The 13019-nt window shown below is 56.0% G+C and overlaps 1 protein-coding gene across 2 annotated transcripts; it reads right to left on the bottom strand.

The window, feature by feature from the left end:
• Positions 1-554: 554 nt before the first annotated feature.
• Positions 555-10130, bottom strand: LOC120366873 (uncharacterized). Of its 2 annotated transcripts, none has more exons than XM_074388062.1 (2): positions 4382-10130; positions 555-2539 (listed from the first exon to the last, which is right to left on the bottom strand). In XM_074388062.1, exon 1 carries the CDS (start codon positions 10128-10130, stop codon positions 9057-9059), a length of 1074 nt encoding a protein of 357 aa, XP_074244163.1. In that variant the 3' UTR covers positions 555-2539; positions 4382-9056. The 2 variants fall into 2 exon arrangements, with proteins under 2 accessions (XP_074244163.1, XP_039332601.2); XM_039476667.2 differs by lacking the exon at positions 555-2539 and having other exon boundaries at positions 3549-4454; positions 8017-10130.
• Between the last annotated feature and the right edge of the window lie 2889 nt (positions 10131-13019).

The raw sequence follows: 13019 nt of genomic DNA, 5'->3' as shown, positions 1-13019 counted from the left end.
CATGTGGGCACACATCCGTCCGGGCACATCAGCACTTGGCAGTGAGAGTACCAACATGTGTACACATAAATATCCACATGCGGGATGATAAGCATGTTGGTGTTAGCGTCCGTTTATGCAGCAGGGTAGGCAGGTGTGTGAGAAAATGTGTAAATATACCAAAGACTTTGAAAAGCTGCCTGGGTGTGCTGCTACATGTATCTGGAATTGTGTACCAGTACAGAAATCTGAATCTCCATTTCTAAAATCTGCAGTTACATTTACCTGTGAAGGCATGTATATGAAACTATGTACGTGGCTGGCTGGCCGTGTGACTAAGTGTGACTGGCAGTCTGTGTTTGCAGGGTGCAGGTTTATGTGAGAGAAAGGCTTCTGCTGTTTCTATCACACTTCCCTTAAATAATCACTGGGAAATACACGTGTTGGAAAACGATCTTTCATGCTTAAACATATCTCAGCATATATAAATGAAACATGATATTGTGCGGACCGAGATGCTACACATTAACGTTGTTTATCATTGATAGAATTAAATAACCCATGCAAGGCCTTGGTAGCATTTCTTACAATTTTATTTAACACTGTTTTGGCCAAGCAGCACTTGGCAAACACACATATGCACTGTGGCTTACTGCAACAAACGCACAATTTGTAGGACATAATACACTCACAGGAGAAGTATGACAAAGGAGTGTCATCTAAAAATTGCAAGTGGCCGCGTCTTTCTTTGGGGCTCATCTTATTCCCCTTCCTTCCCCAAACCTGCCTAAAGCCCATCCCTTCACACATCCCTAGGGGTTCTCCGCATTCATGCTAAGGAGAGATAAAGTGAAGGGTGAGGATTTGAGGTGGGGGAAGAGATAACACTCCACGACCTGGTCTCTGGAATGTGTCTACTCCTCCCCAGTCTGTCAGAGGCAGGCCCAAGCCCCAGCATGTGTTAAAACTGAGACACCAAAGAAAGCATTTTTTTTTTTTTTTTTGAGACGGAGTTTCGCTCTTGTTACCCAGGCTGGAGTGCAATGGCGCGATCTCGGCTCACCGCAACCTCCGCCTCCTGGGCTCAGGCAACTCTCCTGTCTCGGCCTCCTGAGTAGCTGGGATTACAGGCACGCGCCACCATGCCCAGCTAATTTTTTGTTTTTTTTTTTTAGTAGAGACGGGGTTTCACTATGTTGACCAGGATGGTCTCGATCTCTTGACCTCGTGATCCACCCGCCTCGGCCTCCCAAAGTGCTGGGATTACAGGCTTGAGCCACCGCGCCCGGCCTAGAAAGCATTTTTTATAGGTTCTGCAGACTCTCACATTGAGTGACGTAGTTATTCATTCAGAAGGAGGGAAAGGAGCATTGTGCTTATTGTACTTATTAAATTGGTAAATCCTTCATTAAAAGTTTCATAGAAATGGTTGCTTCCTTCCTTTTTTTTTTTTTTTTTTTTTTTTGAGATGGGGTCTCACTCTGTCACCCAGGCTGGAATGCAATGGGCAATGGGCAATGGTGTGATTCTCAGCTCACTGCAACCTTTGCCTCCCAGACTCAAGTGACCTCCCACCTCAGCCTCTTGCCACTTTTCTTTCTTATGGGGAAACTATATCCTTCCTGGAGCCCAGATGAGAACAACCTTGCACACGGTTACAGGCCTGCCAGCATACCTTTCAAAAGGCATACTGGCCAATGGGCCAGAATGTTGGCTAAATTATGAATGGCCCGAAGGAAAAGAAAAACGAAGCTCAAGAAGCTGGGGTCTTCATCTACAAGACCAAACTTGAACCTGAGCAAGATGCTAGGACCACCAATGACCATCTTACAAGCTGACAATGTAAAATGCTTCCTTCCTTACCAGCCCCTGGGCAGTAAAAAGAAATCGCATTTAGTCCCCTGAATAGATGGCACTTGCAGGTCTTTTCAAACTTGCCCAGGACCTTCTTCATCTCCCAGGAGTCAGGCCAAGATCCCACAGGGAATCTCAAAGCTCTGTTCCCTAGGATCTGTTTTGTTTTTTCATTTTAATTTTTAATTTTTGGAGATGAGGTCTCACTATGTTGGCCAGGCTGGTCTCGAACCCCTAGCCTCAAGCAATCCTCCCATCTTGGCCTCCCAAAGTGCTGGGATTATAGGCCTGAGCCACGGCGCCCGTCCCCTAGGATCTGTTTGTAATCATCCCTGGGCTTACAGCACTACCAAGATTAAGACAAGAAACTCTTCCCTATGCTTTCTTTTCTGCGTTCTAAGTTTGTCCTGCTACTTTTTCTTCTATGGAGACCCTTTAGGACTGTGAAATAAACAAGGCCAAGTCCAACTTAAATAGCAATTGGACTTACTCCACCCCCTGCCCCAAATCCTCTGCCACCAGCAACGAAGCAGTCATCAAAACTATCTTTTTAGACAGCCCCCGGCCCCTCTCCAAGGACCTGCAGGGCTATCAGCCAACCTGCTTGGGGGACAGCTGAATGTCAGCACCAGAAAGTATTGTATCATCTTCACCCCGCTGAAGTCAGGAAGCAGGCTCTCCAGAGCCTGGCGCCATGGGCTGTCTCCTGAGTGAATACAGAAGAAAAAAAGTTTCCTAACATTTGGATTCAAAGTGAGAATGGTGAAAAGCACCCATCAGTGTGCGTGCACCCCCCCAACAAACACACACACGCATGCACATACACACACACCCTGTCCATGCAAACAAAATCATGAATCATCTCCGTGGCTGAACGTTTTAGCGTTCAGTAATATTCTCAGAGGCCCAAGGTTTTCAGCCAAATCCCGGGTCTGTGCACAAGGACACTGCATAAATCCCTCCCCTTATGAAAGGCCAGTCCAAGCAGATGGGACCACTCTTAAGTAAACTGTGGAGCCCTGCCTTCATCCATCTCAGAAGGAGCAGCAGGGGGCTGGCCCTCCCAGCCCCGAGAGCAGAGAGCAGCAGAGGCTGTTAATTCTTGAGGCTAACGTTCACATCTCCAACTTATCTCTCTGAGGGGAAGTGTCCATTTGACCACACAATCCTCCCTCCCTCCCCCTCCCCCAAGGGGAAATCCAATCTTGAAGTCAGACTGGAGGAGCTGCTGTGGAAGGCGAGCACGGGAGAGCTAGAGGCGCGGGTAGGAGGCGGTGAGGGGCTGAAAGGCTCCTCAAACCCAGTTTCTTTCCATGCTAAGACTGGGGGAATAACCTCTTGGCAACTCCACTTTCTGATAACCAGCTCATTAATATTTATTAAACAAAAGGTTTTTTAAAAGAAGAAAGGGGCCGGGCGCGGTGGCTCAAGCCTGTAATCCCGGCACTTTGGGAGGCCGAGGCGGGTGGATCACAAGGTCGAGAGATCGAGACCATCCTGGTCAACATGGTGAAACCCCGTCTCTACTAAAAATACAAAAAATTAGCTGGGCATGGTGGCACGTGCCTGTAATCCCAGCTACTCAGGAGGCTGGGGCAGGAGAATTGCCTGAACCCAGGAGGCGGAGGTTGCGGTGAGCCGAGATCGCGCCATTGCACTCCAGCCTGGGTAACGAGCGAAACTCTGTCTCAAAAAAAAAAAAAAAAAAAAAAAAAAAAAGAAGAAAGGGCCAGATAATTAAACACTCAGCGGAGGTAGATAGCATCAGTTGGGCTTCCTCCACCCTGTTCTCAATGTGGCCCAATGTGCACCCTGTACCATCAACCTCCCCAGCCCCTGCCCATCTCTCCAGGTATGTCAGGAAGAGACAAGGCAGGTGGATGGAGAAAGAGACAGACTCAGGCACCCCACGTGCTCACCAGGAAATGCACGGACTGTGAAATTATACCAGGGCTGGACAACTTACCACCACACTGGAACCCTTGGGGTACTGAAATAATTAACTTGCTAATCAGCTATACCTTGCTCTTTCTTTTCTTCCTGGAAAAAAACAATTGCAAATCGCCTTCCCATCAGGTTCCCACGTCAGTCACTTGGAGACCAATAACGCTTTTGAAGAAATACACACTCTGCCACCATGTAGACCGAAATGGGTCATCTCAAGTCAGGCTTCTCCTCCCCAGCCCTTCCCACTAGGCCTCAGGGAGCACACAGAGACACAGTGTTTCTGGAGATGCAGGGGTTTTTTTTTTTCCCGTCCACGGCACAGATCTTTTCCATCTCTGCTAAGCTTTCTCACTTTCAGCTCTCTTTAGCCTGCCTGCTGGCCCTAAACAGCCAGGATCCATGTGGAGAAAAGCGGATTGATTAGAATCGTAGTAACGATCGCTGGCATTCGTCCGGTGTTAGCGTTCACAAAGTGTTTTCACACATTATCTCACTCGGTCAGAGGAGGTCAGAGCTGGAGGGGACCTCCGCAATCATTTAGCCGAACCCCTTCGTGTTCCAGATGACACAACTGAGGCCCGGGAAGGATAAATGCCCTTACCAGAGGCCGGGGACAGCAGAGCCGGGTCCCCACACTGCTTGTCTAGGAATCCTGTGCTGCTGCTTCTGACCCTCTGACAAGACAGAAAGAGCATGGTCACGTTTTTGCTCCGCAGTAGATATTAAACAAGTAGATTTTAATCCCAAAACGAAAAGAATAGGACATGAAAATGAATAAAAGCAACTCCTATAAGAAATGGCTTGAGGGGTGGGGGTGGCTGGGAAGGGGGAAGACAATTAGTCTGAGTCCTGAATAGAACATGTAAATTCACAAACTTCCCCCTCTTTTGCCCCACTTCATCTCCCCACTTCTCTCCAGGTTTAAAAATATGAACATTATGCAGTTTGGAATCTAAGGCTTAATTTGGCTGCAGGTCCCAGGAGGAGAGGGAGTCTTTTCTTGGCTTCAGATCTGGCACCTGTGCTCCCAAGGGTTGGCAGCCTGACGGGCTTGTGTGTGCCTCTGTGTCCACTCAAGACATTGGATTTAGCAGTGAGAACCAGGCATTTTGATCCTTTCACAGATCAGATGATTTGCAAATTAATAGCTCTTTTCCCCCAAGGCTCTGAGGAGGTTAAAAAAGATTTCTGGTGAAGGGGGGTGGAAAAATATAAAATGGGGAAAGGCAGGAACGCTGAGCTGGGACTGTGTCAGGAAAATACTTCCCTGTGAATGGGACTCGTGTGCATGGACGGGGGGGGGGGGGCTCTGCATTTCCATGGGGCTGTGGTGCCTGTTGGAGGGTAAGCGGTTCCTTTGTGTGTTCATTTATTACTAAGCCCAACTCTTTTCCCTCTAAAACTCCTTCTTCTCCCTGTTGAGCTGACCATGCTTCTGGATTTATGAAGAGAGATGTTTTAGCAGAAATCCCCCAGAGTGTCCCATCAGCCCTAAATCCCAGGCCCGCTCACCCCCCCCAAGACCCCATGACACACAGCATGCCAACACGGCTTCCTCTTGCCTATGCATTAGCCATCCATTGTGGCAACCTGACATCTCTCACACATAAAACCGTAAGAGAGAAATAAAATATCTGTCTCTTGGCGAAAATAAAGCTTTGCCTCCCTCCTGATGTATAGGATATAAAATAAAGCCTCGGCTCCAATAGTGGGTTTTCCTTATGCTGGAGTTGCCTTTGCACACACGGAGACAATGAAGACGGATGGTTTGGGACGAGGCCCAGCCTCCTGGGGCCGCCTTCACCCTCTTCTATTATAGTCTCTCCCCCCTCCCTGCCTTTTTCTTTCTTCTTCACTTTCTTTCCTTTCGGGCTTGGATTTGCCTTTTATATGCCCTTCACTTTCTTTCCTCTGGAACTTTATTTCTCTTGCTCACTTTCTTTCTAAAGCGTGACAGAGACGGTGAGAAAGGAGGCATGTTTCTCCCCTTCCCACCCATGCCGGCCACCTCTCCTCACCTCCCCTTCTCCAGATCCCCAGCTCTCTCTGGACCACCGGCCCCTGTGACTCATGTTGCTGCTACTGCTTGGGGATTTGCTTTGGTCAAATGTACAAATGTTCCCAAGGGGCAATTAAAAATGTGTTTAGTGGGTGGGGGGGAGTGGATTTTTTTTCTAGGGAGCTGCCCTTCCTCCCTCCTTCCTCTCTCTGGGCTGGGTGGTTTATAGATGTCAGCATTTCTTTCTTTAGCCTCTAAGGAGGCCAGCAGAGCAAAGCTGCCACCTGGCAGGGGTGAGAGCTGACACTGACCTCCCAAACCCAAGCCTCAAAGCTGCATTACCAGACAGACTGTGAGCATTGGGCCCCTTCCAGCCAACTCAGCTACCCAGGGGACCATCACGTCCCAGGCCAGTCCCCCACCTCTTCTCCCCAGTCCTGAGAACTGACGGTGCTGTGAGGGAACATAGAGGGCCTTCCCGGCACTCACACAGAGAGACCAGAACTGTTGCCCCCACAGCCACAGAGATATGCCCGCCTTCCTGCCTCTCACACACTTGGTGCTCCTTCCCACGGTGCATAGAGCCCACCTTTCCCGCCTTTGTCCCTGGAGGCCTCGCTCTTGCCAGGTGGCAACTGCGCCCCTCTGCACTTCTGTGCCTCTCAACCCAAGTCTGAAAGAAGAGGGTGCAGGGTCTGGGCCCCTGGGGGGAACAACAGGGGAGGAGGAGCTTTGGTATTGCAGAGGGGTGAGAAACGTCCCAGGGACAGGGGGCGCCTTTCAGCTTCTGAAACTGATCTCCCCAGGTGGAGGGCAGTAGAAGGGCTTCAGTGTGTGACCACAGCACCGTAACCTGAGGAGATCTTTATTAATGCCGCCCCAAACCTGGAGGGGCAAGGAAGGCAGCAACATCTATGGAACTCTGCCCAAAAGTGGGGGTGGGAGCAGGGCTTAGAGTTGCCAAGTCCAGAAAAAAACTCAATCCCAGTCCCAAAGGTCGTTAGCTTTGGGGTTCTCTCTGTCTCGCCCCACTTGATCTCTCTCCAGGTATCAGCAGTGACCACCGCCGTTAGGTAAGGGGAAAGAGTCAATTAGTGAGAGGATTAATTACTGTGAGGCACGAGCCCCGTTTGTCTTCCTTACTGGGTGTGAGTGTGTGCAGACAGAGGAACACGGGCACGCACCCAAATACACATTGTTGTCACGCCGTCTTAGACGTTTTATTTATTTGTTGGATTCCTGCCCAGAGCCGCTTTTCCACGGGCGCAGTCTCCCACCAAACACGCTGCCGCCTCCTCTCCGCACGCGCGCCTGTCCCAAAGCCACACGCCCCCCAGACCCGCGGGACGCCCCCTCCGAGGGCCCTCGGCTCCCCGTCCCGTCCTGCCGGCCTTCTTCGTGGCCGGGTCTCTCTCTGAGTCTCTCTTCTGTCTTTTTTCCTCCACTCCTCCCCGCATTTCCGTGACCAGATGTTTCCTTCCTTTATCCGCGCCTGCTTTTCCGCACTCCATCTCATCTTTTCCCTGGTTTCTGCCTTTATCTTCCTTTCCTGCCCCTCTCTCCTCACTTCTACCTCTGTCTCCCTCTCCTGTTCTTCAGCTCAGCCTCTCCCTCTGGAGATTATCCACGTCGCGTCTTTGCTCCGTGGCGCGGAGCTGACTTGCATCTGGGATCTCTACGCTTGACCTCGCTCTTCCGCCCGCCCCCTGCCTCTCCCCCGCCAAACCCCACACCCAGCGCTCGTGGGAAGCTCGAGTTGTTTACCCAGGCCAGGCACACACCGTGACGCCCCGGGCTGCCGGATGCTGCCCTTTCCCGGTCCGGCGGTCCCTGCTCCCCCTTAACCTGCCCAAGCCCCCTTGCTTAGAAAACAGGGCCAGGCGCAAAGTGCACACTGCAGGAAGGTGTCAAGCCCCACCCCCACAACTTCTCACCTTAAATAGTGCGATGACCTAGGGATCTCGGGCAAGCCCCCTACCTCGGGCTTCCTGGTCTGGAAAGTGGAGATAGTACCCTTCTCTTCCACACCCCTGCCCCACCACCTTGCTATACGGCTCAGGGGAGACCGTGATACAAACTGTAAAGAACTGCACAGGAGTAGCTCATTTCCATGAGAGAGTGATAGGTGAAATTAAGGCCATTTAAGTCCAGAGAGAACTACAGGGGAGGGAGAGGAGGGAGACTTTGGTGCTCAGATCCGAGTGACCCCATCCACGCGGTTCCCTGCGTTGCTTTACCTCGGCCTCACTGAGTCTGGGCAAAGTTTGCGTGGCCTCTGGGACCGGCAGAGTCCCGGGGTGCTCCGGGCTGGCTCCTTCCTCCCTCCTCCGGGACGGGGTAGCTGGGTGTGTACTCAGCCTGGGGTAACCTCCTGGAGCCGGCTCCGCCCCAGGCACCTCCCTTCGCGGTCTCATCACCCGGGCCTTGGGCTGGGTCTGGAGCCGAAGGGAGAGGATAGAAATGGCCAGGGCCGGCCACCACCCTTGGGATCTATAGCAGCCGAGGGTGACGGAGCAGGCTCGGTCCAGTGCCGAGCGTCAATCCGAAACCTTGTGGGGTGGGGGGTGGGGGTGGGGAAGGAAAAGAGGTGGAAGTTCGAGAGGGGCACCTTCAGGCTCTCCAAACTGCAGGGCAGCTGGGGAGGGCTGACACAGAACCCTCTCTCCAACCCGGGTTCTGACCAGGGTCCCTCTGGGGATGATCGTCAAGGAGCTTCTCAAGAAGAGAGACCTGGACTGTGAAAGCCACCTCTTGGGCCCTCTGGGGCCGTATCCGGGGGTGCCTGGGAGGAGGGTGGAAAGGACTCTGCAATCACTGAGCTATCAGTGAAAATGACCCCTTCAGCACCTGGTCCAGAATGTACCGGTCCCGGGCGGTGTAAGTGGCTGCGGGGCTGTGGGACTTGAAGGACGTTGGGTAGGAATGCGCTCGTGTAGTTGAGGATGCAGACGGTAAGTGTGGCCGCGAAGATGAGGGGGGAAGGTTGGTGCTCTTCGCTGAACGGACATCGGCTTAAATGCAGAGCTGAGCTGAGCGGCTTCGGAGATGGCGAATTGAGAAAGCCTGGTCAGTTTTCTCTCCATGTCCCTGCGACCGATTATGTTTTAAAATAAAAGCTCAATGGAAACGAAAACAAAAGCCACGATTAGTCTGATGTGCTGTCCCCGTGGAGGAGTTAAATCTGGACTGCAAACCTAGAGTCAGGAGCCAAGAGGCGCACTCTGCGTAGCGCTCCCGGACCCCCTGTAGACGCCAGGGTTGGCTCCTGCGGACCTGTTTACTGAGCCATCTGGACGACAGGACGAACAGAGCCCCACGCCCTAGAGCGAGCGCCCTGGGCTAACCCTAACTCCCCTGCCTCGCGGGTCTGCTGTGGGAGGGGCCTTCTTTCCCCGACACCTGGGTCCCACGGTTCTCTCACCCCCAAATGAATGGGGCAACCCCCTCCTGCCCACCGAAGGGAGGTGACAGGCCTCGGGTTGAGGAAGGGCCGGCAGCCGGGTCCAGCTGTCGTCCGGCGGGTCCCACTGACCGCCCCACACTCCGCTGCGACCCCTCTGCTTTGCATGAGAAGTAGCCCAGCTGGGGCGGGGGCGGAGGCGAGCCACCCGGGACTGAGGCTACTAGAGGTTCCAGAAAGGGGCGCTTGGGTCGAAGGCGCTGGCGGCGAGAACCAGGACAGCTGCGGGGACCGAAGGAGGGTGAGGACAACCGGGCTGGATGGGCCCCCTCGCCGCAGGCCGCACGCCGCGCAGCAAGCTGGGAGGCGCCCGGGGGTCCCGGCGGAGGAAGCGAAGACCCCGTGCCACGCGGCTGCTTTCGGCGTTTCCGGGGATGGCCGAATCCCACCTACTACCGGTCGGCTTCCGCCAGGAAGTGCCGGGTCCGCAGGAGGAGCGCGAAGCCCAGTCCGAGCCCGCGGAGCCCGCCCGCTGGGTCGGAGAACGGCCTTCTCGGTCCTCTGCCCTGCCCCGCACCGGGACCTGGGAGAGACCCGCGGAGACGGGCGGCGCGCGGGAGCTGACTGGTCCCCTGCGTCCCTCCGGCCCGCAGCTGGGAGCCCGCGAGTGTCTGTGCAAGAAGCTGTGGAGAAGGCGTTAGGGTCCCGGGCACCCAGCGTTCGGGGCAGAACGCCAACGAGTCGCACAGCGGGTCTCTGCGGCTTCGGTTTCCAGTGACTTGGTGACGCCGGCGGCAAGGCGGGGGCTGCCTGTGGGCCTCGGGGTTGCCGGGCGGTGCGGGCGGAGTCAGCAAAGGGGCGTTGGCAGAGCCCTAAAGCCCCACGGCCCCGCGGAGCGCAAGCCAGATTCGCTGTAGCCGCTTCCCGGTTCGTCCGAAGAGGGTATTCCATTGGCACAGCGGGACTCCCTGCCAGCGCGGGCTCGTTGCGACGGCGCTTCCTCGAGCATTTTCCCCGTTTCAGCCTCCGTGTGGTCTGCGCACCGCGAGTGGGGTCCAAAGACCGGTTCCACAATACCAGCCAGCTCCGGAGGGACGCCCACCCTCCTTGCCTTCCATGTTCGAGCCAAACGCGCCTTCTTAGCACCCCCTCCCCCGAAACACCAAAACGGGCAGCAAAAGTGGGACCGCCCAGCCCAACCACCTTCAGACTCCAGGAGAAATCCTGGTTAAGCCCACCCAGAACAGGTGTGGTCGAAACGGAATTTGGGGTTTGACTTGAGTGCTCCGAAGAACTAGAGTAACCCTTCCAGACGAAGGCACTCTAGACCAGGATCTGTCCGCCACCTCTGAGCAAATGCACACCCAGGGGCGGCGGTCCAGGGTTCCCAGCCAGAGCGGGGTTAGGGAATTTCGGGTTCACCGAGGAGTGAAGTATGGAGGGTGTGGTCTGCTGTGATCTGGGGAAGCTGGTGCTAACCCGAAGCCTGGACAGGGGAGGACTGGAAGCCGGGCACACGCTGCCCATAAACTGCACGCCCATCTACTGTAGCCTCTCCCTGGCGTCCTGGCACCCCCTTCCGCCTCCCCTCTTCACACCGCCACGACCACCAACCCCCGGCCGCCGCTGGAGCCCCCGGTTTCCCGCAGAGTCGTTTGTTTTTGAACGTTAGCGTTGTCTCCGGATCTCAGTTTTCTCACAACTTTCTCGCGGATTGCAACTCCTTGCCCGAGGCGCTTCCCGGTCCACTCCTTCCCCCCAAGCCAGCGCCGCGCCTCCGGTCTCCCCGCCCCCACCAGGAAACCGCCCGAAGCAACTCTGCGAGAGTGCTCTGCGGGAGAAAGACCTTCGGCTCGCCCAGGACTCGGACCCTGTGGACTTTGGATGGATTGGGGGAGGGGGCACAGAAAGAAGGACGGGAGGAGGGAGATTCCGCTGCTAATGGCCCCCTCCCCCTCCAAAGATGTGCGCTGTGCCTGGGACAAACTTCCAGGTCAAGAAAGTAAAGGGGGACAATGCCAACGGCCGCTGAATCGCAAAGCCCACCTGTGCAGCGGAGCCGCCTGGAATTCCGGACCCTGCGACACCCCAGCCTTCCACGAGCCTCGGTCTTGGACTCTCCCCACTCTGCGGCAGAAATCGGGCCTCTGCCTGCGCAAGATTCCCTCTCGCTCTCTGTCCCTCCCAACGAAACCGACGCCTTACCGGAGCAGGAGGGGTTCCAGGCACGGTGCTGCCCGCTGTCCCCGCCGCGCGGGGCCGCGGGTGCCGCCGCCACTGATCCTCTAAACGCGGTCTCCGCGCACTCTCCCGGGCCGGGGGATGCAGAATGGTTTACAGAGGGACCGCGAGGCGCTGATTGGTCGCAGGCCGCAGTGACGTCGGCGGGCGCTGCATTAAGGCGAGGGGGCTTCCAGAGCTCAGCCAACAGCCAGGAGCAGTGACCGAGCCGCCGGAGCTGGGGTGAGACGCGCCGGGGCGGCGACTGGGCCAGGAGACCAGGGACCGAGGGACGCGCGCCCGAGGAGGGCCAGCAAGGAGCCGCGGCCCGGGCGGCGATAGCGGCAGTCCGCGCCGAGCCGTTCCAGCCGCCGGCCTACTGTAGCTGCTGCGCCAGGACATTTTTTTAAAAAGCTCTCCAAGCTGCCCCCCCTCCTCCCCGACTCCTCCCGCTGCAAAAGAAAAACAAAAAAAAAAGGAAGGAGGCTAGAAAGGAAATCCAGGTTTGCCACCACAACGAAAAAAAGAAGGGGACCAGGACAAGGACAGAAAGTCGAGCGACTGTGGGGTTAGGCGGAGGCGGCCGGAGCGTGGGCCGAGCGATGCGGGGCTGCGCGCCCAGGCGGCCGCGAGCTGGGACTGGAGCCACGATGCACGGCCAGGCGCGGTGAGAAGCCAGCCCGTAGTGCCTCCCGAAGGAGCCCGGGCAGGGAGGGTCGCCGTGAGCATACGGAGGCCTCCAGGCAGGCCAAGGGCCGAGGTGACTTGGCTGGGGCGGTAGGGAAGGAGCGAGTGCGCCTGGCTGCCTCCGCCCGGAGTCGTCCCTCTCTGTTTTCGATTGACACAAACACTTCTCCAACAGCGGGGAAACCTAAGCAACAACCGCAAGCCACACCGAGATCTTCCTCCTCCCCTCCCCTCTCTCCCTCCCCTCCGCGGTCTGCCCTCGCCCCCTCCCCTAGGCCCAGCGAGGGCCCTCGGCGCGTCCGGACCCGCGGCGCGATGCCGGCAGTTTAGGATCCAGAGCTTCTCTGCTCCTTTTGTTCTTTTTCTTTTTTAAAAAAAGAGGGGGGAGATCCCAGCGGTGGGCAGCCTGGCACGCACACACTCGCCCTCACGCCCCGACAGAAGCAGATGCACTTTGACTTCTGACAGCTCTACCTCAAGCCCGGGAGAACTCAGAGGCGCTTTCCTCGCAACCCGAGCTCGCCGAGTCGTCGTCGTCTTCGTCGTCGTCGTCTCCGTTTTTATTTATTTATTTCCGTTCCCGCCGCCGTTCTCGGTGACCTTCACTCCTCCGCGGGCTCTGGGCAGAAGGGTCGGATTCTCGCCCGCCTGAGACTTCTTTTTCTCGCCCCGGGAGCTGAGGCGGCACCGCTCCGCCCCGGGGCCCGGGGACTCCCCTGCTGCACACTCCACCGAGGCGGTCCCGGCCCCCCCATCAGCCTCATTTCCTTCCCCCTACTTTGATTTCCTGGTGCGGGTTTTGGCTTGCACGGCCAAGGGTGTCTCCTCCTGTTGGAGAGGTTGGGGAGCTCGTGCCGGTTGTCTTCAGGAGTCATCCCCCGGGCTCTACTTTGCCCCTCTCTCTCTGGGCCTCATCAGACCAAACCAAAGACC

Source organism: Saimiri boliviensis, chromosome 17, assembly GCF_048565385.1.
Source record: "Saimiri boliviensis isolate mSaiBol1 chromosome 17, mSaiBol1.pri, whole genome shotgun sequence".
In the NCBI taxonomy this organism is placed as follows: domain Eukaryota; kingdom Metazoa; phylum Chordata; class Mammalia; order Primates; family Cebidae; genus Saimiri; species Saimiri boliviensis.
Note: the sequence above shows the minus strand (reverse complement) of the source record. Positions and strands in the feature narration are given on the sequence as shown.